Source organism: Plectropomus leopardus, chromosome 17 (genome assembly GCF_008729295.1).
Source record: "Plectropomus leopardus isolate mb chromosome 17, YSFRI_Pleo_2.0, whole genome shotgun sequence".
NCBI classification, from domain to species: domain Eukaryota; kingdom Metazoa; phylum Chordata; class Actinopteri; order Perciformes; family Serranidae; genus Plectropomus; species Plectropomus leopardus.
In genome coordinates, this window is record NC_056479.1 from 25,066,183 (window position 1) to 25,093,621 (window position 27,439).

The window sequence follows — 27,439 nt, forward strand, 5'->3', positions numbered from 1 at the left end:
TTAACACTGGGAATTGTATTTGCACTTTCAGTGTACATAAGGTGAGCATAAAACAGCATAGAAATAGAGCTTGTTTATCAAAAAAACGCTGATAGAGAATCCCCTGTGCCCCAGACATAGGTCTGAGATAAGCCCCTAATGTCCTAAAATGCTAGAAACTTTTTAAAATCTTAGAAACTTTCTAAGATCCTAGAAATGTCCTAAAATCCCAGTTATGTCCTAAAATCCTAGAAATTTCTAAAATCCTACAAACATCCTAAAATCCTAGAAATGTCTTACATTCCTAGAAATCCTCTAAAATCATTGAAACATGTACCGGGCGACTGGCCCCTGTCCTCCTGTCATTTTCTGAAAGTGGCCCCCAGTCAAATCAAGCCGAGTATCCTCTTTTTAAAGCATATGTTAACAGTGTTGGTTTTGCATTTTTGCATCACATGTTTCATTTTCGTCTTGCATGTTTTCAGAGCTGCAGTGGAGAGCTTGTAACAGGATGTCTGAACACAAACATGCCGGCGTTTGACTGTGAATGTATGTTGATAGTTACTGTGTATGGCTTTTTAATCAGTATGTACACATTTCTCAGTGCGAAGGGAGTCTCGCTGTGGTTGTGCGTTATGTGCTGATGCATTAGACTGGAGAATCGACTCTTTGAGACACAGCTTTAGGAAAGAGAGAGAGCGAGAGAGAGAGACTGGTGGTACCAGGCACTTGCACCCCTGAGGGAGATGGATGGATGGAGGAGGGGAGAGATGGAGATAAACAGAGGCAGTGGAGACAAGGGAGTGTAAAAGAGATGGAAGGGGAGGAAAAATAACTGTACTGCATGGCTATACCTACTCTGACAAAATGAGTGATACTGCAAAGCTCAGACGAGTCATCCTGCGTTATAACAAGGTCCCAGCTGCTGTTGGAATTTCTGGAAAGTCTGTTTGTATACCCACAGAGAATATCTGGAACATTAACAAAAGAAAAAGAACAAGAGTATCTTGTTTCACATGTTGATTGCATCAGATCAGCGGTGCAGGCTTTTAAAAAATGGTGGATAATTTTCACCTCTTTGGGCCTCTAAAGTCAGTCAGATCAAACAGTTTGAGAAGAGCTGTCGCAGTGAAGGAATTCCCCCTGTGGTGGTTAAGGGTGGCCCAGCAGCCCAATATTACTGCAGGTTTTTGTTTTTCTCTTTTTGCAAATGACTTCATTAATCCTAATTTTAGTGCTTTGTAAACAGCTTTGTCGTGGGGCTATTATTCAGTATATTGTTGCTTTTTTAATGCCAACGATGACACAGCTGTACAGCAAACAAATGCAGAACAAGAAAGGGCAGTGAGGTGCAATAAGGGGTGCAGCGTTTTTTCAGCTGAAGTGCTTTAGTTGTGTCTGGTTGCTATGTTACAGCCAGGGTCCCCGCAGATCCTTAAAAAGTTTTAAAGGCATTGAATTAATCAATCTAAAAATAAGGCCTTGATTGGTCGTAAAAAGTCTTAAATTCTTAAATTCTTCTTAAATCCTTTTGCATTGTTAAATCTCAAAATAATGGATAACTTTCAAAAAAATAAGGAAAATTCACAGAACACCACTTGCATTGCTGTCACCCAAAAGTCATGTTTTATATATAAGTAAATATTTTGGGAAAAAATTCTCCCTAAGCCTAAGTAATTGGTGTCAGTTTTTTTTTCATTTTGATTGGACTGCTTGGTTAAAAAGTGGAAGTGACCAAAGCTGTATTTACCCAAAGTTAAGCACATTTAACTCACTGTGACTTCGAAAAAACGGCAAACGTGTGCAGAATAGAAGCTCAGCGCCTTGTCACACTGTTGGCATTTGTAGTGTAGTGTAATATACAAAAAAAAGAACATGAACGGGTTGTGGCAGTTGCTGCCAATCCCCCGTGTCTGTCAGTTACACAGTTTTGTAATATTGCATCTATTGCAACAGCCCTAAGTTTGAGAATTATGTTATTCTGACGTTCATGTGAATTTTCTAAGTTGTAAACAAATGTTTCTAATCATCTGACACCAATATATACAGTCTTTTCTTTACAGATTTTTCAACTGATAATTATTTACTTTACGGATTAATCTGGCAGTTATGTTTTTGGTCTATAAAATGTTTAAAACAAGAAATGAAAAAAAACAAAATGCCCAATATGATTTCTCGGATCACAAAATTATGCTTTCAGATTGTTTAGCTTGTCCAGCCAGCAGTCCAAAATCCAGAGATGTTGAATTAAGACTTAAACAAGCAGCAAATCTTTACAATTGAAGTGATGCACCTAAGGAGTTTTTTTGGTGTTTTTGCTGGAAAATGACTAAAAAAAGACTGAAAAGATTGATTGATTAGTTTTCTGTTGATTACTAATCGTTGAATCCATTTATCTTTTCAGCTCAGATGTCAGTGCTGCAGTGAAAACTGTGTGCGTGTGTGTGTGTGTTCACATTCCCTGATAATCTCAAAGACTCACTGACTTGGGTTTGACCTGGACGTGCTTGCCAGCATACCTGCTAGTACTGTACTACACACACACACGCACACACACACACACACACACACTGACTACCAGCGTCAGTGCCAGATGTGTGGTTTGATTCTTACTGACGCCAGAGCAGTGTACTGTGTGTGTTGAGTGGTAGTAAGAGACAAAAAAATGAAGGAAAAGTTTGATCGTGTACATGCAGAATTTATTTACTCAGTTACAAAGAAAAAGTTGAAAACTGCAAAATGAGTTTGAACTTCTGTTCTCTGTCTCGGCATGATTCCTCCTCCTCCTCTCCTCTTGTTCACATGCGCTCTCTTTCTGCCTCTCGCTGAAGTTTCTCACTTGTTCTTTCCTTTTTCTCTACGTCTCTCACTCCCTGCGTGTTTATAAAGGCAGAGTCATATTACGCCCTGAGAGTTTCTGCTTCGACCACAGACTGGGGCTCAGCAGAGGGAAGGGGGACAATGTGGTGTGGAGTTTTTTGTGTATGTGTGTATGTCGGGAGAGATCATGTGTGGGGGTGGAGGGGCGATCTTGAGGAGTCTGTCTCCTGTCGAAGAATGCATGTTGCGCTGCCCTGGGTTAACCCTCTGTGTGTGTGTATGTGTGTGTGTGGATTGGGTGAGTAAGAGCTTTGTTGCTGAGTCTAGTCTTAATAAAGGAAGCTTTTGAATTGGTTTCCAAGACGACCAGCGCAGTTGCTGGGGATGAGAAGTGCTTGCAGACTTGAGGGCATTAAAAGTCTGCAGCTCAGCACGTCAGACACCAGAGTTTGTTGGTAGAAATGCATCAGTTTTGGGTAAAAACCTAAAAAAATACAATTACAGTCAGTAGCACTGTATCTAGTAGTTACACACACTCACAGAACATTATGTGAGCTTTATGACTTTATCTGAAGTATCCAGCACATGCTGAGTCACACTCAAACTTTGTGACCATGAAGCCTCGGTATTGGCAATCCAACAAGCAGAGGACGAGCTAATATTGACACATACGCACACATACACGCACACACAGAGCACAGCTTTGATCAGTGTGTTTGTGACTGTGCTCCAGCTGTCAGCCCTCGCTCTGTCTGTCTGACATCCTGTTGGTCACACAAGCTGAATGTCACCCTGTTGTCGTACCGATTCGTTGGATTTTATCTCCTGACAAGTTGAAAATGCTTGGATGAGTTTGTCTGACTTTCATGTCACTGTTATTCTGGCCAAAATAACTGCGATTTCCATTATCATCCAGATAATTATCAAAATATGCATAAAGGCCCAGATAGACCAAACTGACATCAAAGAACAAACAGCGACGAAAGACCACTGTTGTATCGCCTCATGTTGCCCGTGCCTCAGCCAAAAAGTTGCACAGACACTGCAAAGACTACGGCCAACTGCCAACTAGCATATTTGTTCTGCATCTGCTTGAGAGCAGATTCGCCTCCATACCAGCAGACGACAGTCGTCTGTTCACATCATTCAAAAAGGGAAGCCGGAAGAGCATTAGCCAGTTAGCACATTAACAAAGTTAATCTTCTAATGTTAGAAGAACAAAGGATATTTACTGTGCGCCAGTTAACAAAAACAAACCGCTAGAAAACATTTCTGCTAAAGAGCTCAGTGAGAAAGCAGTCTTGTCTCACGAAACAGCTCTTTGTTTAGATGATTTCATTGACCGAAACGCTCTGCAGTCTCAAATGTCAACTCAGCATGCTGAATCAGCCAAAAAAAAAGCCGTCAGCTGGTGTGTCAGGGCCCTTTAAACTCTTTAAACATTTTTTGTCTTCCTAAAGTCTAGTTTTTTATTTTTTATTTCAGTTAAATAAAATGTTTTTTCTTTCACTCCTAATTTTAAATTTTTATATAGTTTTGGTAAACTCTAATAACTGCCACAACGTTATTGTGAGGTTTTATTATTATTATTATTATTATTATTATTATTATTATTATTATTATTATAATTATAATTATTATTTTTTATCACTGTCCATCATAAAATTGTTTTTTTCGTCCCATTCCAAGTCTGGAAGTTCAAAAGATTTGTTTTCTTTTTGTAGATATTGCTTAACATTTTAAGTCTAGATGACCAGTTTTGGAGTCATATTGGCTCTGCACTGTTGGCTGATGTCACAGTGTTCGGCACATCCGAAATTCTTGGGAAATCTGTACTTTTACACTCTGAGTCAGCCACTTTTGCAATGTCAGAGCAGGGACACGCATACAGTAACAGTAAATGATGAATGAACAGAATTAGAGATCAGTTTCATTTCCTCCGGTCCTTCTCATAGTGGCTTGAGGATCTGACGCTGACAGCTGCTTTAGCTCAGTTTTAAATTGGTTATACTTCCTCAAAGTCAACAGATTCTTGTAGTTTATGGTGAACACAGAAAATTCCCCATGTGCTCGTTTGTGCCGCACAATTCCCTTTCAGTTGTGCTGCTGGCAGCCACAGTGTTTCCTGCTCTTTTCCCCAACAATTTGCAGCTTTTTATTTGTACCAAGTCATGTTAATTTGTTTTCATGCTTCGCTGCACAGACTGGGTTGCATTGGAGGCTAATTTATAGACAAAAATACTACAAAACATCTCACATGTTATGTAACCTACATTCTTATTGGTTGTTTGTGTTAAATGCATCTTTAAGTAATAATTATTTGGTAGCATGCAGAAGATACAGACTCTGATTCAGCCTTTATCATTCCTCCCATCCTTCACCTCCTCCTCCCTCGTTCTCTTCTCACCCACACACTGCCTACTCTCTGCTTACTCTGTCTTAACTTTCTGTCTCACTATTTTTGGTCCTCTCCATCTTTTTCTCACTCCTGCTATCTCATCTGTCCTTCCCCCATCACTCTTTCTCTGTTTTTCTGTCCCCCGACTGGATCTTGTTCCTCATTAATATTCCTGAAGGATGGCGGGACCTTTAAAAGCCCCCTCTCCACCCTCCTCTCTCCTGTCTCTGGTTTGTGCCGGTCTCCTCACCCCCACACCCATACACACTTACAGATGAATGGACACACACACACACACACACGTCCATCTAGTTGGCAATAAGTTTTGAGGGGGCTCTGTCTGTGGGGATGAAGGGTGTGTGGTCTCCCCATGTCTGACAGTGTGGAGAGGCAGTTGAATTGCAGAGCTGAGGAACAAAAAAGAAAACATTCACCCGAACTGACAGATCAAAGTTATGTAAAAACAATCAGCTCCTAAAGAGGGCTGAAGTAGTGGGGATGAGTGATTATGCTTATTCATGGAGACTGACAACCGATATTTGAAATTGATATACATTTAAAATTAAAATAAATCTTTAGAATAACACAAACTCCAACACAAAACTTTGTTTAAAAAAGCCTTAAATCATCCTGTGTTTAATCAAATGGCGCAAAAGAGAACTTCTCAAAAGTATCTTTAAAAAAGAAGACCCATTGCTCTTCCTCCTTCTTTGCTTGCATTGTAGCATGTCTTCTCTGGTGTTTATTTATGTTATACTCTTGTCCCACAACTCCATTATGTCTCCATGATGTTGATAATCAAAGACTTTCTTTGGGACAAGAGGAGACCAAGGATCAGGAAAATGTTACAAAATTTCATGGCAATCTGAATCCATGCAATAACGCATTTCTCTGGACGGACAGTAACTTTGGAACAAACATATTTGTTAGCGAAATGCTTCAATAAGCAGTTTGACCTAGATGTGAAACTCGCAGTTCATCAGCTGGCCCATAAAAGTTGCTCAACAATCTTTAATGGTCCAACAAGGCGTGGGGCTTCATGGGACCCGAATCCTGCTAGAATATGATCCTCAACCTCTCAGATCGGGGCTTGGACTCATTTTGTGGGAGAAATTCTTTCATTGCTATCAAATCTTCTTCCTTTTGTAACTTTTTTCCTTTTCACATGACTCATTATGGTAGATGGTGCACGGAGGAGAAGATTAGTGAAAAATGGGTTTTCAGATGTTTCAGTTGAACACACGTTCTTTAATTGTTCCAGTTATGAAAACCACTCTGATTCAGCCTCTGAGGACCATGACAGTTTGTGGTGTTTAAGATGAACTTTATAAGTATATCTATAACTTGTCTTGTTGTTGGGGGAGGGTTCACTGAGCGAGTGGGACAGAAAGGGGAGTGTGTGTGTGTGTGTGTGTGGGTGTGTGTGTGTGGGGGGGGGGGGTGGAGAGGAGAGGATGCAAATGAGACGGGATTGTTTCTCTAGTGGGTGGGTGGAGTTGTTTGGCTTGTCTTGTTGTCGACTGCCTTTTGCCAGACGTCTGTGCAGTTTGTGATTGTGTGAGTGTGTTGCTATGTGCTCAGGGAAGAGAGGGAGTTGGAGAAAATGCTCGCAGATGATGCCTCAGAAGTTTAGAGCTGAAACCAGTTTTAACTCATGTCATCTGACGTGTCGTAAAAGTTTTCTTTCTGACTTTTCTCCCTGGTGTGGATCGTCTAACTCTTTCTGTGTGTGGTCAACTTGCACATTCATCCTTGGCTCCAGTGATCCGTCCTTCCTTCCTGTCCGTCCCAATCTTCTGTCACGTTTGTGTGTGTGTGTGTGTGTTGGAGGGTGTGCTGGCTGTTGTCTGTGTGTCCGACATGGAGGACAATGCCCTCTGTTTGTCTGTATTCAGACCGTGAAATCGCTTTATCCTTGCTAACGCTCGCTCTCTGCATCACCGGGCAATCGCACTTGTGTGTGAGTGTGTGTGTGTGTTTGAGAAAAGAGACAGTGATTCAGTGATTATGAGTTACTGTAGGCCTCCATTGTGTGCGTTTCAGGGTCCTCTGCTGAGCAATGCAGCAAATCTTTGCATGTTTCATTACGTGGTTTCCTCGCACAGATCAGCACTGTTTAAGCACTGTGCCATTCAACAGGTTGCTCAGAGATTTAAGTCTCCCACTTTGAATTATTTTTTTTCACAAACCTTTTTAAGGGACTCCTTGAACATTTATTTCAAAAGTGCATCATCTGAGTCCATTTACGCACCGCTCTGAGTGTGTCCTTGGTGCTTGTCTCACCGCTTTTATGAGTTTTTGTGGTTCATTTTATTAATCATTTCAATTTGGTTTCCAAATTGAATTTAGGACATCTTTGAATTACTTTTCTTTGAGTCAGTGTTTCCATTCCTTTACAGAGGATCGACCTGCCTTTATCCTGTGGTGTTACAGCCGTGTGTGTGTGTGTGTGTGTGTGTGTGTGTGTGTGTGTGTGTGTGTGTGTGTGTGTGTGTGTGTGTGTGTGTGTGTGTGTGTGTGTTTGAACTTTGGAAGTAGCCTCTGATGTTCTTGGCGAAGCATCCCGAGAATTTGCAGCAGTTCCTTTCATCTCAGATTTCTGTCTTTTTATCCACATATATTACATTTAAGCATATCTGGTTATGTGACATGTTTTGAAATGGCAGTCAGTCCTTGATGTTTATCTGAAGTGTAATCAGAACAAGTCGAGGGAAGATTTAAAATAAAGAGGAGTGTTGCTGAGTTTTTAGTCACGCTAGCGACATGGCTTAATGGATGTTAATGTTGGTCAGTCGATCTACTGCTTTGATGCAGACTGAATGTCTCATCAACAGTTAATTTAATGTGTGTGTGTGTGTGTTTGTACTCATGTCAGGGTTCCTACGCAGTATGTAATTTGACTTTTAGTAATATTCCAGGTCTAGATAAGTATGTAAAAAAGAAGAGATTATGAAAAGAAATGATTGCCTCTGTTCAGTTGTATGAATTTCTAAAGTATCATACAAGTAGTGTCTTTGAATTAAAATATTTGAATTGCATATATACATAGCATCACAAATAAGCAAATATTAAGCCTGTCTGAACATGAATGAATTATGCAGTAATGTAGTTAAAAAAAAAGAAAACAGGCCAATTTCTGTGTAAGGAAAGCTTTATGGCTAGGTTCCTTGTCTCCATGGTCGCAGTGAGTAAACAAGACTGTTTTAATCGATTTGTATGACATAGCTACAATTTTATGGGAATAATCTGGAGATGTTACAGCATACATAGTCATAGTGTAACATATATATTTGCAGTTGGATTTTAAAACTATTTGCAGGATTCCCATGAAAAGTAAGGCCTTAATTTGTATTAAAATGTCTTAAATAAATCTTTCAAAAGTCTTAAAACACACTTGAAAGTGGGAACCAGGATTTTATCATGATTTCGTTTTTTTCTGACATTGCATTGTAATATCCCAATATAATTGCTATTTCCTGTTGTTAAAACAAATAGATACTTTTAGAATATTATGTTTTCTCTGTTCCTCTCCAGAAAGTCTCTTTTTTCTAAACATTTAACTTTTTCATTGGACTACAAAGGTCATGATTTATTCTATAATTGACATTTGGGAAAATTTCTCCTTAACACTAAGTTACTGATATTGGTTCACTTTTTTATTCAATTTTGGCAACTGTAAAATTGATCTTAAATTTAATTTCAGGAGGCATTCAAACTCTTGCCTTAAACTGTAGGTATTTATGTATTTATTTACAAAATAAACATCTCGCTATTTGTACTCTGATGTCAAATTTGGTATGAAAAATCATACAGAGGTCTGGAAATTGAGCTTGGAAAAGTATAAACATTTGAAATGAAAGATGTTTAGGAACCCTGTCATATGAATTTTACTTAGTTATGCATCTTAGCAAGTTTGTGTATCTGTATTTAACAGAGTGGCCTCACTGTTGCATTGAGGCGAAGGCATTGTGACACATTTACACATTTATTATCTGCCCACTACTTTAGTGGACTTGCAATATTAGCCAATGAGCAGGCCCCATGGGGGAGGGGGCTTAATTCAGAGGGGACACATAGACACATTTAAAATGAGGTTACAGCTGGAGGGACTCCATCTACAGCTGTCCCGAGAGAGGAGGTGATGACATCATCACCGGGAATCCCTCCACCAGCTGTCCTCTGATATCACCATGACCAGGAAGTGTGTGTGAATCATGTGCGACGGTCGCGTTTTTAGTCCGTTGTCTTGATCACACGCACTTTGTCCTCCCTCCTTATAGCAACAGCCTCGGCCCTGCTTTGTCCTGCTGCCTGTCGGACATATTTATTTGGAGTTTTGTGAGCTGACAGAGTTTGAAATTGGAGATGGTCGTGGCCTGGTTCCTGTCAGAGGTGCGACAGACCAGCCAAGTGTCGAGGCTCTGACACAGTGTTATTTTTTTGTCTGTGCACTGACAGCTTTCTTTGCACTTGCACAGTCAGCTCAAACTTGTGGGAGACACTGTATAGATTTGTGATGAATGAACTGTGGTCACTGTTATATAGTTTAAATACACACACAAGCCGCTGCTGTCCATCTGTTTTTCAGCCCCTCTGATCTTTTTTACACAGCTGTGGAAGCTGTGGATTTTCTCTATTCACTTACTTTCCTGTCAGTTGTCTCACTTATAAATTTAGAGCACAGCAGTACAACTTCTTTTGTTTCGGTTTTTCTGTTTCTCCATTTTTCTGTCTTTTTTTTTAAATCATCTTTCCTGCATAGTTGTTTTTTCTCAGGTTGTCAACTTTTTGCCCACCAAATCTCCTTCTAACACAGCTGTTTGATACATTTTACGTATTTCAACATTATTCATTTGGCTGCATAAAGCAGCAGTTTGACAGTTGTTGATGTGTTAGATGAGAGGATCAAAACCTGTCTGCTTAAAGGTCCAAAAATTGGAAGACTTGGTCAGGGACAGAGACTCCTGGAAGACACCATGCCCCCCAACCATGAAATAGCCAGATACTAATGGTGCATTCAATTTGCATTGGAAAGTTGGTATTTCCTAGTTTCTAGTAGAAATTTTCAACTGGACTGCCACCTGAGGTATGATTTATGACCTGGAAAGTTGGAGGAAACTTTCCAACCTTGATGGACAATGGCAAACTTTCTTTTTTTTTCTCTTAAATGCCTGTGTGTCTCTTTGTATCGTTCTGTGTTCCCTCTAGAAATTAGGAGTTTTTTGTGAGCCTGTGAACGCAGCACAGACTGAGCTCTCCATGAGTTCTTTATTTTTCCTCAGCAGCTGTTTGTGACTTTGGGTAGACAATTAATCTGTCAAACCTTTCAGAGCTGATCATCTTATAATGCATCTTATTATGGTCACAGAACATTCTTAGTTCCCACATACTGTTTTATGGAAGCACTTTAGAAATATTTTGAGTCACAATGACAAAAATGAAAATCCATATGGATATGTGATTTTTTTTAAAGGCATCACTTTATTCATTGATATAAGTTAATTATTCATGAAAACTAAATAATCTCACTTTGTTAGTTTTTTTTTTTCAAAAAAGGTTTCTTAAAAGCATTTATTGTCATTTTCACTGTAAGGCGATTTCTGTATTAAGAACTTAGGAATGGTTAGAAAACAAAAAACACATTAAAAAGTATCCTAATAAAAAAAAAAAGTTTCTGCTAATGATTTATGAGTGCATTTAGAGAAGTAATCCATAATTAAAATATTCTTTTTTGTGTGTTTAGAACATTACTTGGTTCCTTACGGCTCAAGAAAAATTTGAAGTGGTCCCTAATTTTTTCCAGAGCTGTATAGTCCAATAGTGCTCCTTATGAGCGGTCCAGCTCTAAAAATACAGAATCAGTTCTTGGCAGCAGATGTTTTGATCTTGGCGATGTGCCACAAATAAATAAATGCGTTTCTAGTCTTTATGCTGAGATAAGCTACCTGGCTGTAGCTTTACATCCAATGTTTAAAAGTTAGAGGGGTATCGCTCTCTGCAATGCTACAAGAAAGCAAATAACCTGAAATTTCAAATTCTTCCTTCAAAGGAGCAGAATACTTTGCTTTGCTTAATTCGTCTCTCACTTGAACTCTGTGTCAGTCTCTGTCTTTGTCTGGACTGGTGGTTCATGACCCGTGAGTGAATGTTCCTCTCACACCTCCACCTCCAGCTGTCTGAGGCATGTGTTATTGCAGGGAATAAAACCCAGGACAGGAAGTGACAACATTGAAGGAATGCTAGTATAACACTCAACTAGGCCTGCGGGGAATTAAGGCAGGGAGCGAACGAGAAAGGAGGGATTTAAGGCAGGAGAGAGGAGGGCAGGTAGGTTTCTCTGAACCTACGATTTTGTGTAGAGTAGAGCGGAGTTAGAAGAAGAGGGTTACCAAGAAGCTGAGAGAGGAGACAGCAGAGGAATGTTGTTATTTAAGCTCTGCTGGACCCCCGTGGGGGAAACGAGTGGTTGCGGGCAGAGATGGGAAAAATGGTTACAGCAAACAAATTGTGGTAACCTTTCTTCCAGCAAGATAACTATTAGAAAGCAGTGGAAAGAAAGGGTTTAAGGATGTGGGGAATGAGTAATCCCTCACTGATTTCTTGGGTATCACACAGAGGTTGAGAGTTTAGGGAAAGAAAGTTGAGATGAAGAGAAGTGGATTTTTTCCAATTTTTCATGAGAAAAGATGTTCGTCAGGGGAGTAAAGATATGAATAGGAATGAAAAGAGGGAATTACATGTAGTCGTAATAATATTAATTCTATTGAAAAATGATAATATTTAATAAAAATATAATAAGAAATTATGATTTAGGGAACACAACGAACCAGCTCTACACACATTCAAATACAAACAGGATAACTCCCCCGATTTCCTCTTATTTTTCTGCATTTTTAATCCACATTCCTACAGGCTTATGTAAGCAGTGTACTAAGTGTGTCGGTATTGCTCACAAGTGTGTATATGTATGTGTGTGGCTGATATCGTGTGTGTGGGTGTGTGTGTGCATGTACTAATTTGCAGTCTAGTCCAACTTAGCCCAGTTGTGTGAACTCAGCGTCACAGTTCTTGAGTTTAGCCTTTATTTTATCAGCTCAGCTTCATTTACTGGACTAACAAATGGAAGAGGACTCTGTGAAGACACACACACGCACGCACACACACACACACACACACACCACACACACATACAGAGTGGTAGTTTTTAGCATCTGCGTCATCTGGTGTTGGTAATTGCTATGAGCTTTGTTACAGTGCTCTAATTTCTCCCCTGCTATTACACCTAACCAGTGTGTTTCTCCTGGTTTACAGCGCAGAATTACCAGTTAAACTGTTCATGGACTCTGCCCACTCAGTTGCACATTTTCATTCAGTTTCTATTTTAAAAGAAAACATTTTCTCTTCAGCAGACACAGTGCGATGGTGCCATATACTCCAAATGTATTATTATGTAAAAGATATTGTTCCTTGTGTAATGCATCAGTGGTTAAACTAAATTATTTCCAAACATAGATTATATAGACTAGAATTAGGTCCCCGCTATGTTTGTTTGTCTTTAAAACACACTGTACTTGCAGCTTAAAGGAATACTTCACCTCCCAAATGATCATTTGTATATCAGCTGATCACTTCGTTTCATGTTAAATTCATGATGAAAGTGTTATTTTTCTCACATGCCTCCACTGTTAGTGAAGAATCCAAAAACTTTTCTGAAAACTTGAATACGTAGAGTTCCGAGTTTAACAACAGAAAATCTAAATCAAAACATCTGTTTACAAACTCTCACACAACTCATTCAGTATAATCCAAGTCTCATTTATTCAGTCGTGCGCTCAGACTCCCATGGACAAAAAAAGTAATTTTACCTCACTGAACACAGGAGCTGCTGGTCTACCTCTCTGTCTCAATCCTTAGTTTGTAGTTTTAGATAGTGCTATTATGTGACTTTGCATTCTACGCCTTGTTCAACATCCAATGGTACCAACCAGGACTTCCAACAACCACTGGGAGTGGCAGTTATTGACATCCGGAAAAGTTTTATTGGTTATATTTTGGTAACAGAGGGTTGTAATGACTCAGAACCGATACAGGCATGGTTAGCATCCCGTAAAACCCTCAGGTGTATCAACCGTGACTTCTTGTCACTCATATTTCAGGAATGGAAGAGACTGGAACGGTCAGTGTTCCCTTAAATACCGGGGTGGACGTTGGGTCCAATTTGATCCGATCTTCAGAAGAATAATTACTCACTAAATGGGGTTGGGGTTGATTTATGAAGTATTTTATTGTTCAGTGTAAAAGCTTGCTTTGTTTTGAATTTCCTTAACGGGACCCTTGCAGCTACGGGTCTCCTGGTGTGGAGTTCACAGGACTACACAAAGACACAACTGCTGTCACACAAATCCACTTCCTGCCAGGACAGGTAAGCTCCATCATGCCACTTAATGTAACGACTCTTTTGTGACCATAGTGGTGTCAAAAGTGATGTGTTGTTTATTTTTACCTTGTGATAGGGCCGCCTGCTGTCTCTGCTGGATGACAACACAATTCACCTGTGGGAGCTGGTGGCCGGGGCCCCGAAAGAGGTGGGAGGGGTCAAGAGAGAAGGCGTGGTCTCTCTACAGGAAGTGAACAGCTACAGTCTCCCAGGACGACCGGGAATTGAGAGCTGCAGGTACACAAAATCCTGTTGATACATTTTTAGATCGTCATAATTTTTTGCTGTTAGTTTTCATTTAAGGCTGTCGGAAAAATTTTTTAAAATCCCAATTACTAGCAGAATTTCTATAGTTTATCGTGAATAATCACATTTTATGATCACATGTTTTTAATTCCATTATTTTGCATTACAAAAAGTTTTGAAGCCCACATTGACAAGGTAAAGCAAATATTCGACTGTCTTGATTAGGAATCAGATGACAGCAAAAAACTGCGTGGGACTAACATAAAATGGGCATGTCTTTAAGGGGGAGACTCATGGGTACCTAAAGATATCTTGAGGTCAGAGGTCAAGGGACCCTGTGAAATGACCATGCCATTTTTCAATTGCCAAAATTTAGCCTAAATTTGGAGCGTTATTAAGCCCCCTTACTGAGAAGCTTGTGTGGTTTCCTCGCTGCATTCCTGTGTTATCACTGCATTCCTCAGGGCTTCTAGTTTCATATGACACCAGTATCATCACTCTAGCTTTAAACTCAGCCTGGTACAGCATCTTAAAGATGGAAATGTTGGCTGGCAATTAGAGTGATTTAAAAAAAAAAAGGCTTAAATTACATACCTTATTCGCAATCGTGTTAATGCTGACAGCCCTATTTTCATAACATCAAAGGCAGTTTTTAAGATATTTTTGTCTGGCATTTAGGCAAATAAACACATTTGCACTAAGTATCCGCTCTGTATAGAAGTTTGAAGTTGTCTGTTCCTGCACTGGATGCAAATGGTGTGCACGTGCACAAGGGAGTCACAGGAAAGGATGCATGCACATACTGTCATATTTTATATAGCAGTTACAGAGACAGTTATATACACTGTTGGTATATCCTGTAAGTGGCGAGTCACACTCCCGCCCTCAAACTGCAGAACCTTGCCATCTTGCATTTGAATGGTCAATCATGTTGCACTCCATTCAAGGCGAACAAGGTGGTTGAACTTGTCATCAGAGGTAAACACTTCACGTCCTGTCCTATATAAAGGTGTATCACAACTTCACTCTTTTCACTCTTACTCCTCGTCCTCTCCTTTCAGTGCCACTCGGGTGACTGTCCTCCTCTTGCTGAGGTCATGCGACCTGCTTTGCATTGGAACAGAGGGAGGGGGCGTGTACTTCCTTGAATTGCCCCGCCTCTCACTGAAGGACAACCAGACGCTGCTCCAGGATCAGGTCATGCAGAGGTGAGAATGTCTCATAAATGCTTTTTTTTAAAAAAATCAAAATATGGAGCCATGTAAGGACTGTTTTGGAGCGACACAACCAGTGGCTTGTCAATCATTACGTTAATAATAATATTCTAGGTTCTCTTTATATTTTTTCTATAAGTGCTTTCTGTGTTAAACCCATGTTTTTACTAAACTTCTTTTCCTTTTTGACTCAGTCTCCATTCTCTCCTCTCCAGCCCTGTCACAGTATGTCTTCCTCTAAACACTAAACACTCCAGTTTCCTCCTCTCACAGCTCCAGCTGAGCAGGTCGGGCGCACACGTGCACATAGAAACAAATATCCCTTTTGACCCAAGCAGCGGCAGGCAGGTCAGGGTCATGTGGTTCAGGGACCGTGAGAACAGTCAGATCCGCTGAAGAGTTTTTAGGTGTGTGCATGAGGTGCACTGAATCAGATGAAAATAATGGTGTCTTTGGCACAGAACTGAGATTTAGAGGCATCTGTGTTGGGACAATGTTGCATTGGATATGTACAATAAATCTTGGATAGGAATTGGAGCAGATGTTTTTTAAGGAACGGGATTCTGGGGGAAAAAAGGGTGGATGAAATAAAATACAGTGCAGTACAATAAAATAGCTGTAGTACGCAGTAAAATAAGTGAAGTTAAGCTTGAAAAGCTGCAACCTCAATTCCTCCTTTCCGGATTTTCCTTGACAACTCCCTTGCTAAAATGTTGACTGTCAGACTTTGTGTGAAAGACCTGAAAATGTTTTTCTCTCCAGCTTTTTTACCGTAAATGATGTGGTCCTACATGAGCACACAGTGTTCTGACAAAGTAACTGTTTTGGCTACATTTGATTTAAATGTTATGATCAGCGTGGGGGTGTTTAATCAGATGTGACAGTCTACACCCACACAGACCTGAAGAAACAGATTAATTGGGTTATACACTGTTGATAAATAATAACTTATTATGATTTTCCCTCCAAATATTAACTTTGAAAAACCTCAAGCTTTGAAACTTAGTTTTTAGCAACTTTTAACTTGGCACAAAAAGCTACATGATGGTAGTCAATGGTAGAGTTAGAGGTCTTTGCTTGTCCAAAAAATGACATACTCAAACTCTAATGGACTCGGGGAAATCTTTCAGAGATCTGACTGGACCTGAACATTTATTTGAAAATAACTTTAGCAAAGCTGTTTTTGCTCATGATGTGATGTACGTGACCCTGATCCAATCATTTACCTATTTGGTTGCAATACAACAAACCTTTAACAATAATACCAGTGGAATTAACCCATATTTAAAGCTAAATTAAAAAGATCAGTCTGTAATTTTGCCATTCGAATATCAAAGGGGAGGGATTTCTACAGTTTTGGGCCATGAAAACAGAAAGTGTTTTCTGTGTGAACTGTCACAGGTCCCGGGTCACGTCTCAAGTCCTGTGGTTTGGGTAGACCCGTGAAGACCTCTAACATGAGTCAATGTGTCACCATTGTAACCAGAATGTACTGTAGCAGTTGTGTGAATTGCTGATGCACCAGTGATAAACACTGCAAATTAACATTATGTGGCAAAGATGAATTTCTCTCAGTTTATTTATTATTTATTATGCCACAACACTGTATAAGCAAATGGGAGCTGTGTATTTTTATACGGCACAACATGATGTTTCTATTATTTTGTCCAGTTGCTCCACATTCTTGCAATGTTGTGTGCAGCCATGTGTCAGAAGTCAGCAGTGAACTTAAGAAAAACACAGTGTTAGTGGAGCACAGATACACATTTTCTGGACAAACTGGAAATATGTCCTGTTACACAAAACTTCATTATGGAAAATAATCCATGTGCAATAGATGTGCATGCTGTGGTATTTTTTCTTCCTTTGTTCATAGAAACCATAGTATTTTCTTTATTTTTCATGCTGCAGCTTTCCCCGCGGCATTCCTGTGTTGATACACTGGCAGCTCATCACAGCGCTACTGTTGTTTCTTTCTCATTCTGCTGTGTGACGGTCTGACTGGGCGACCAAACCCCTCATTAACCAGGCTTGTTTAGGGAAGTGGGCAGAACTGAGGCCTAACGAGGGCCCTGATAAGGCTTGTGTGTGCGTGCGTGTGTGTGTATGTGTGTGTGTGTGAGAGAGAGAGAGAGAGAGAGAGAGAGAGAGAGAGAGAGAGAGAGATTTGTATGGTGTGTGTAAAGGAGGGGAGGTTTTAGACAGGGAGGCTTTGTACTGTTTGCCAAAACACCGTGTTCCGGTTGGGGAAGTGTTTCAGCTGAATCTCCAATGTGCACAAGCACACACACACACACACACACACACACACACACACACACACACACACACACACACACACACACACACACACACACACACACACACACACACACACACACACACACACTTGAAAACACATGCACACACAGAGGCTCATCACCGGGACTCTGTAGCAGGATGCTGGATTCCCTAAAAATACTCTCCGGAAGCACAGAGGCAGAAACATTTCCAACAAAGCATTCCATTGTCTCCGTCGCTCCGTTCGAGTATTTTTAGGGAATCCAGCATCCTGCTACAGAGTCCCGGTGATGAGCCTCTGTGTGTGCATGTGTTTTCAAGTGTGTGTGTGTGTGTGTGTGTGTGTGTGTGTGTGTGTGTGTGTGTGTGTGTGTGTGTGTGTGTTGTGTGTGTGTGTGTGTGTGTCTCTCTCTCTCTCTCAGGCTGACCATCTCTTCTGCGATGCGACTGCCCTCATCCGCAGCAGATAGCCCAGAAAGCTGCATTGCTTTCTTGTCCCACTTTCATACTTTTTCATTTTCTCCGTCTCTCTGATGCTTCCTCTCTTGTCTTCGTCTTCTGTCTTCTCCCGGTCCGTCGCTGAGGGAATCCTCTGACATCTCGAGGGTGTGTCCTGCTCTACATTCCTCCGCTGCCTCAGAGGAATGTCTAGTTCGCAAACTCCAGCAGCTCAAGCTTGATGTTGATTTGTTGTTGTTGTTGGAAAAGCAGCCTCTGGTAGTGTTAGAGTTTATGCAGCTGGCTTGAGTTTGCTGTTGATTAGATTATACATAAGTTTGAACATTTTTGGAGTTTTGCTTTAGGTTGTTTTGTTGCAAAAGAAAAGTCTCGACTTACCAACTGGATTATCAACATGCACAGAATCCGTCCACTCCTTGTATTATCTTCCTCACGTTTTGTTCCGCTGTGTCGAGGATTGATTGTAAATTACTGCCAGCCATACACTAAAAGACTCCACTCTCACACACACTCCACACATCCTCTCACATCCAAAGACACCTTGAGTACAAACGTTAAACATACTCCAAAAGTAAAAGTAACAAACTGGTCTTGAACTATGGTAAGTAAGTAGGGTGGTCACTGTGGTCACATGATAACAGGTGGGCGTAAATTCCTGCCTCTGTTCAAGGATGATCTTTGATGTTGATGTCTTCCTCAATCATTCTCCAGCTCAAAGTGTTGCTTTTATAGTGAATACGCCTTAAATCTTTGACTTTAAGGCGTATTTCTTTCCGCTTCGATGTGGTGAGCTCCTTTTGTTGAAAATTCCTTGTTTTGCGTTTTAGATGTTTTATCTTGCAGCATGCTGGATTACAAATAAACTACATGTGTAGGATGATGGGTAATGTTTTGTTTTCTCAGCCTGCCAGATGACTACAGATGCGGAAAGTCCTTAGGGCCGGTGGAGTCTCTTCAGGAACATCCTCAGCAGTCAGGGAAGATTCTGATTGGCTACAGCCGGGGTCTGGTCGTCCTGTGGGATCTGAGCAGCCGTCATGCTGAGCAGCTCTTCCTGGGCAAGCAGGTACCTGGTTAACAGAGCAACGCTTAGTGCACTGTGGTGCTTGCTTTTAACTGACAGTGTTTTACAATGAATCTGTCATGCTGGTACAATAGAGTACTTGTAAAGCATATTTAATGGTGTGTCAGCCTATTTTTGTCACCCTGTTCTTGACATATTACTGTTTACTGAAGCAGGCCACAGGGGAATAACAAAAATAAAGTGTAAAACATATGGTCATGGCATATGGGACATCTTTCTAAATAGGTCTTTTTTATTTACTCTGTTTGGAATAACAACAAAAGTGAATGAGCTATTCGCTGATCAAGAGTCAAGATTCAAAATTTTTTAATGTCCCAGAGGGGCAATTGGCTTTACAGATAGTAGTTCAAAACAAATACATACAATACAGTAAACAAAGCACAGCATATGACCCATATCTCCTACACTGACACTATAAATCATAGAAGAAGAAGACACTTGAATCTAATCTTTCTGCAATGGCAATAATAGTGACTATAATTTTTCTGCTGTGCAACCTGGTTTGATGCATATATACTGTGTGTGAACCGTCCTGCAGCAGCTGGAGAGTCTTGTGTGGGAACGCTCTGGAAGCTTATTTGTCAGCTCTCATAACGATGGCGGCTACTCTGTGTGGGCTGTTACTAATGGCAACACCAACAACCACCAACCAGTGTCCTCCACCATCCCATATGGTGAGAAATGCATACATTGCACACATACACACACCCACAGACATCAAACATGAGATGGGAAACACTAATTTGTGTTTCCCATCTTGTGTTTGTAAGAAACATGTTAGAGCACGTTTTCTTCCAGGTCATGTGAAGGTTGTGCTCTTGCCCACAAAGACCAAAATCTTGTGACTGACACTTGCTTAATGAGCCATAACTGTTGACATATTGTGAGTCATAGTTACTTTATATTATGATGAGGGTCAGGGTCTTTGTAGGTGCGGCGCTCATGCTTTAGATTTATCTCATTCAAATCTTATTTGTCTTTCTTTCGCCCTCTCTCTGACTTAAAAGGAGATTTTAATAGCTTTAGTCTGACTAACGTCCCTGTTATGTTTTTAATCTTACTCTTCATGATTGCCTGTCACAGGTCCGTTTCCCTGTAAGGCCATCAACAAGATCTTGTGGAGAACAACGCAGGCAGGGTAAGTTTGTGGCTTATTTGGCAATTTTTTTTTTTTTTGCTGGGTTGATATCTGCAGTTATACTTTGTATTTTGGATTAGAGTGCCAGTGAATTTCTACTCCTGTCTTCTCTTCATTATATGTAATACTTCCATGTATTGGCAAGAATCTGGCGATATGATATGTATTGTGATACAGGGCTAATGATTCAATATGTTGCAATATATTGTGATACAATAAGCAAGGCAATACACTGTTTTAGGTGTCACATAGTGGGAAAAAAAAGAAATTTATAGAAAAAATGATGCATAAAAAAATAATAGAATAAAACGATTGATCACTAAAAGGTGCACAATCGTTTTATCATCAGAGTCTAGCCCTTAGAATCCGAATCGAATCTTGAGGTATCCAGAGATTCCCACCCCTAATATATATATATTCATAATCAACACCTCATTGATGTTTTCTCACTGTTACTCCACATAGTTAATAAAAGGAAAAGCACTTTTGTTTTCTGCCAATGGTATTTTTATTTTCTATATGTCACCTTTAGTTCTTGTCTTTAAAAAACACACACTAATCCATGAATGTAAAAAAAATGACAACAATGATGCCTTATTATATTGGAAAGATTTGCTCGATGACGTTCTAGATGAGTGATAAAATTGCTGTGAATAAAAATACTTTCTGTGTGCCTCCCGCCAGTTCTCCAGTGTTGTTGTACAGCGGAGGGATGCCCCGAGCCAGCTACGGTGACCGCCACTGCCTGACCATTCAACAAGACAAAGACCACGTCACTCTGGACTTCACATCCCGAGTCATCGACTTCTTCACGGTCCACAACGTAGAGCAAGGAAAAGGTCAGCAGCTGGTCAATGTTAATGTTGAATACAGAATATACAGTTTCTCTTTCAGCTGAGTTTTTTGGCTATTCTCATCTTGTGGAATTTAGTCTAAATGATTCTGTCTCGTCTCTCCTTCCAGAGTTCGATGATCCGTCTGCGTTGGTCGTGTTACTAGAAGAGGAGCTGGTTGTGATTGACCTACAGACCCCCGGGTGGCCCACTCTGCCCACTCCCTACTTGGCTCCTCTCCACTCCTCAGCCATCACCTGCTCCTTCCACGTCTCCAATGTCCCTCCCAAACTCTGGGAGAGGCTGGTCAACGCTGGCAAAGCACAGCAGAGCCGGCAACAGGCACACGGGGTGAGAAGCACACTGCCATTTGTAAAAGTTTGTTAAAAAATTCTTATTATTATCAGTTTTCTCTGTGGCTCTTAAAATAGTCTAAATTATCTCCTAAAACAACAATAACAAATACATTAACAAAAAAGGAGGTCAAGAGAATACTCAGTAAGTGATAAACAAGCAATCAAGTAAATACCCCAAGTAAGGCAATTATCTGATTATGTGAAATCTTGATTAGATCCCACACTAAACTGATTTTTGTGGAGTTTTTTAGCCTCAGAGGAATCCAAAGTGACCAGACGTTTATCTTTTTATGCAACAGATGTTTTGTCACAGAGACTGCTTTGTGGTTGACTGTATACTTTCACAAAATGCTTTGTTTTTTCAGCTGCGTTGACTGGCAAACATTACAAATAAAGCTCATTTTTGTAGATCAATCTTTCTTGAGAATTGGGACAAAAACTTGTTTTTTTATTATTATACTCACACTTATTATACAACTTTATTGGGAAAATGTATTATAAAAGATGAAAGTCTTAACTATAAAACCTTGTAATGAGCCAACCATGTGAGTGAATTGACATGTTGTGGTTGAGACACACCCATCAGCAAATTTATTTTTTTCATTTTAAGAAAAAAATTGATATCATACCAGTGATTGAGCATCATTCCCGTCTTTGAGGAAGTGAGACAGAAGTCCTTGATATTCAGCTTATTAATTTAATGCCTGACTAAATTATGTTTTTGTAGAAATCTGACAGTTGACAAAAATCTGGAACACATCTTTAAAGGGCCAACATTTTAATAAAAAAACATTTTAAAACAAAGATGGTTATAGATTAGATAGATAGATAGAGACCAGATTTTGAAGACTTTAAAAGAACCTTTTTTTATTGTTTGACATTGTGAATTGTTGTTTGTGACAAGGGAGTTGTCAAGTTTCATCCCAGAAACAAATTTATTTTGGTGATAAATTATAATGTTAAGGTCTTTTTTGTGGGTAGGACATGATTTGTCCCAATTCTCAAGAATGGGTGAGATATATGTTTATGTAACTCCCACATTTGCAGAGAAATTATTATTTTTTGCATTTATTTTGTTACTGTGTCATTTAAACATGTTTCGCCATTTTCTTTTGGTACTTTATTCCTCAGACATTCTTTTGGCATTCTTTCTTTCAGGATCTCGATTTTTTTTTTCATGCATTAGCATAGATTCCTCCTCCGTCACATGTAGCTGCCAGCGACATCTTTTGCTTCTCTGTTGGCAGGACGCTAAGAACGACGGCTTATTGTGTAAATTGGTTAATTCATGGCAGTAGGGATATTCAGTTACAGGGAATCCAAGATGCATGTAAGCAGCTTAACCTGAGAACACCTTAAACCGACTCTGGCCGATATCCAGGCTGCTCATGCTTTAAATGAAGCCATTTACACTAATTGGTGTTTATACTTTGTACATACATACAAGCTGGATGCTCTCAGACTTCAGACTACAGTTACAGGGTTTGATTTGGAATTCTTCCAAATGGCTGTCAGGTGTCATGTCAGCAGCTGCTTCTGTTCAGAAGTGGAGAGCGATATAAACAGGTGATAAGGGAATTGAAATTTTAGCGGTTTAACAAAGGATTTTGAAGTTACTCATGGTATGAGTTAAGAAATTGAGCACCGATTCCAAACTGTCATATCCAATGCAATACAGGCTTGTCAATACCTTTTATTGATGCTGGCTTGTTTTTCAGACAGCTGTGCACTGCAAAACAAACTTGAGCATCTATGCTGCTAGAAACTTGCAACAAGATAGAGTTGCAGATGGGAAGAAACTGTCCAAAATGTGGTTTCATTTTACAGGGTTCCTGCAGATTCTTATATATATATATATATATGTTTTTTAACTTAATTTTAGCAAATAGGCTACATTCCCCTCACTGCATGTGTCCTTGTTTTTGGGACATGTATTTCTGCAGCCACACTCTACAGCCAACCGTGCTGACCGCCAGCACAAGGCAAACAGACCAACACAAAGGTTATTTAAATTCTGCTACACTGCTATGTCCTAGCAAACAAATACGAGGTCAAACGTGCAAATACTCTTTATAATTCATTACACACGAATACGTGATTCACTTTGTAAGATGAAACCTTTATCCTTAACCTAACAGCCTCTTTTTTTTAACCTGACATGGCATAGATAGTTCAAAGCTAAATCAGCATTTAAGAAACTGCGATGGTTACATGAGTGCATCCGTGATTGAAGTCAAGTGACACAGGTTAAACAGCAAGTAAACGAATGTTGAATGAATCGGTTTTCCACACTATGCCATGTTGGGTCCTTTAATTTGAGGGAATTTGGCATGAAAAGTCTTTGAATTTGTTGTTTAATAAGGAACCCTGATTTCATGAAGAAAGTTGACAGCAGTGTCGCTGGTAATGTCAGTAAAATCATACTTTCACATAAGAGTGGAAGCACCAACAATATGTTGGAATATCTTTCTACACAACACAGGCTTGAATTCCAGGAATGTCATGTATTTGACACTCTGTGCACGAGTGTGAGCATGTTACTTAGAGGATGTATCCTATGTAATGATAATATTAATGCCACACAGGCTGGTTCAGCAGATAAGACAAAGAAAACCTGAAATTAAATGAAATGCTGTACAAATATTCTCTCATTTCATCAGTTTTAGATGATGACCGACAGACTGTTCCTACACTGAAAAGCGATCAGGAATCTATAAAAAATTGGACCAAAAAGTCAAGTTGATATGGCATTGGCATCAATAACATCTTATACATTTTCATCCCTAATATGTGTGAGCTCACAGACTGGCAGCTGAACAGCTTTGACTAAACCTACAGGAGTGCGACCACCAGCCTGCTGGTAGTGTTAACTTTAAGAGCAGGTGTAAGCAGTTAAAGGCTTTGCAGAGGCTTTGTAGCTTAGATCAGCTGTTTGATCAGTGGCAGATTACACACACGCACACACACACACAGACACACATAGACACAGCTGGTACTCTCGTTAATCATCGCTGTCTGTCTGTCTGCATGAGGCCAAACCGGAGATACTGGCACTGTAACAGAGCAAAACCAACAAAAGCTTTTCATGTGAGTTTTGTGTGTTTCTCTGAACACATTCTCACCCACATGGGCGTGCCCCTGTGTCGGGTCCAGGGCATTTGGAGTTGGCATTATGATCCAATGGAAAGGGTTAGGAAATGTGTTTGACGTTTTTTAAAAATGTGTTTAATTTTTCATTTGCATCATTTCAATGTGATGCATACTTTTCTCCAATCTTTGTGTGTGTGCAGACTTGGCCCATCTGTGGAGGGAAAAACCTGGCTCCTCCACCCAAACAACAAGAACTGCTATTGACAGGGTATGCACAATACACACACACACAATACATACACGATCATATATAAACAGTCACAGGCTGCCTGCAGACAGCTGGTGGATCCAGTTTTTATTTTTCTTCATGACACAAATCTGGCCCAAATCTGCTGCTCTCTAGTAAGTGTTAGCGACTGAAAGCTGCAAAGAGACGTTTTTTTCTTTTTTTCTTTGTCTCAGATGTGATCCAAACAAATATCCTGCATAACTCTGGATCTACATGTGACTCGTCTTAACAATGAAATTTGTCAGAATTGCAATGGCAACAAAGAAATGCTGAAGCAGCTGGCATAATGTTGCCATACGCAGATGTTTGGCAGAGCTAGCAGTAGCATGCGGCACAATGGAGAACAGCTGGACTGAGTGGAATTTGGAGAAAGAGCATAGTTTGTGAAATATCTATACAACTAGAGGCTGGATTATTAGTTACAGAAATTCATGTTCCCCAGAGGATGGAGTTTGATCTACCTCGCCATCATGAGGTTAAAATCTCTCATCCAGTATCTTGGTTTCCAACTAGCATTCATTAATTTCTTTGACACAATTTGGTGACCCTGCAGTGGGCTACGATTAATTATGATATAATTATGAGTAATTGGCACTTACCAACTTTGCAGCGTTGGCAGTGAAAGCAAACAAATCTGTATATGCACTACTGAAGTCTTCATTTTCCTCTGAGACTTTTCCTTTTTTGGATTTATAATCCAAAGCTAGCCAAGGTAGACTTAAGAGTAGCCACTGCAACAATGATGTATTAAATTGTTAAAAAATATCAGTTGTTCATTTCCAAATCTTTTTTTGTGGGGGGGGGGGGGTCAGACCCACTGGAGGAACTTGACAAAAGAGCTGCAGGTTGTCTACCTGCCATAGTGTTAAATCTTTACATCAATCTTATAAAAACCCTGATCATCATAAAGATTATAAAGAATAAATTGCAGGCTTATTATATTTGATTGTACAGAATGTGGATGTGTACATAATAAACAGTTTTTTCGTATTTATGAGCAACTGTTGATCAGCAACTGTCTGATCATGACAGACAGCCCACACACATACATACACATACACATACACACACACACACACACACACAAGAACACACGAACACACGAACACAACCGTGCACCATTTTGATTGTTTGGCACAGCACTACATTGAATGAATGAATGAATGAATGAATCGTGTGTTTTATAGGCATGAGGACGGCACTGTGCGTTTCTGGGATGCATCAGGCGTTGCTCTTACTCCACTGTACAAACTCAGCACAGCCAATGTCTTCCACACCGACTGCGACCCTTGCGACGATCCTCAGGACCCCAGCGATGACCCCGACATGCAGCAGGAGGAGGAATGGCCTCCCTTCAGGAAGGTGAGAGCGAGCATGAGGAGACATGAAATGAAGTAAGAATAAGAGAGTGAAAGTCACAAGAGAGATCCAGCACAGGGTCTTATTTTACAGGCTTTGGGAATAAAAACAATCTGTGTATTACACACACAGTCAGCCCTGTGACACTACATCTGCAGCTACATCTGTGGCCTAATTCTCTCATCTGATTGTTTTCATGTGTTGCGTTCTCAGACAGGACCCACCCCACTGTTCCCGTTATTAAACTTGACTGTAATCTGAGGGAACCACAGTCTGATTCTGTTTTAATGGCCTGTTTTTTGTGTAAAATTGCATTTAAATGGACGGATTCAGCATCAGAAGGAAGAATTCCTAAAGGAGCGAATCTTACTGAGTAGCTTGGCTCCGGTATATGCCAACAGGAAATGGAGATGAGTCATGAAGAAAAACACTTGATGAATATTTAAATCAACTGGATATATAGTTGGAAATGTTACTCAGTGTTTTGGGCAGATGACCAAGATAACCATATATTATCTGGGATCCCATGTGTAGATTGTAGGGATTACAGTGAAGGGAACAAACATAAGTCTGGCTTTTTTGGAGATTAGTATCAGTGGATTTTTGTGCTTTTTTCCCCCTTTTTTTGGAAAATGTTCATGTGTTAAAGGGATAGATCACCCCAAAATAAAAACCCCACAGTTTCCCTCTCACTGGTGGTGCTGTTTATCAATCTCTAATGTTGTGGTGTGAGGTGCAGAGTGTTGGAGATATCGGCCGTAGAGATGTTTGCCTTCTCTCCAATATAATGGAACTACATGGCACTCGGCTTGTGGTGCTCAAAGCGCCAAATAAATGCATTCGAAAAACTCAACAGCAGTTTCTCTTTCCAGAAAATATGACCCTGTTACTCAAGATAATACACAGATCTTATTGTGAACAGTTTCATGTAGGAACTATTTTATTTCATTATACTACGCCTGCTAACCCCAGCACCACACAGAAGGAAGTGTGCATCTGCTGATAGCTCAACTGACACCACTGCTGATCTCCGATACGGACAGGTCGCTTACAGAAAGTGCATGCTAAAAGATAAATATATTATATTAATGGAGTCAGATAAGTAATAGTAATTGGAAGCATATAACCTTTGAGTAAGATCAGATGCTTTAATTAAGGAAAAGGACTAATAACATCGACCATAAGACCTATGTTATACATTTGAGAAACTTTTGCATACGTTACATCTCAGTTAAGGAGGACGCCATTAATGATTAGATGTGTGCTTCCTTCTGCACAGTGATATGGTTAGTGTGCAAATTGGTAAAAAAGAAAATAGTTCTTATATGAAGCTGCCCACAAAAAGGTCTGTCGATTATTTTGAGTAACCAGGTCATGATTTCTGGAAAGACACATTTGTGTTGAGTTCTTCAAATGTATTTTTGGTGCTTCGAGCACCATAAACCTTTTACTACAAA

General features: G+C 40.0%; 1 protein-coding gene across 1 annotated transcript in view; it reads left to right on the forward strand.

Moving 5' to 3' along the window:
- llgl1 (LLGL scribble cell polarity complex component 1) overlaps positions 1 to 27,439 on the forward strand; it is a 49,483-nt gene that overhangs the window by 7,449 nt on the left and 14,595 nt on the right. The window contains exons 3-12 of the mRNA XM_042504988.1: positions 13,538 to 13,619; positions 13,711 to 13,871; positions 14,942 to 15,088; positions 18,737 to 18,899; positions 19,456 to 19,591; positions 20,001 to 20,055; positions 20,740 to 20,894; positions 21,019 to 21,239; positions 24,535 to 24,602; positions 25,811 to 25,985. Of these exons, the coding sequence (XP_042360922.1) occupies positions 13,538 to 13,619; positions 13,711 to 13,871; positions 14,942 to 15,088; positions 18,737 to 18,899; positions 19,456 to 19,591; positions 20,001 to 20,055; positions 20,740 to 20,894; positions 21,019 to 21,239; positions 24,535 to 24,602; positions 25,811 to 25,985 (1,363 nt within the window). The remainder of the gene's footprint in view (positions 1 to 13,537; positions 13,620 to 13,710; positions 13,872 to 14,941; positions 15,089 to 18,736; positions 18,900 to 19,455; positions 19,592 to 20,000; positions 20,056 to 20,739; positions 20,895 to 21,018; positions 21,240 to 24,534; positions 24,603 to 25,810; positions 25,986 to 27,439) is intronic.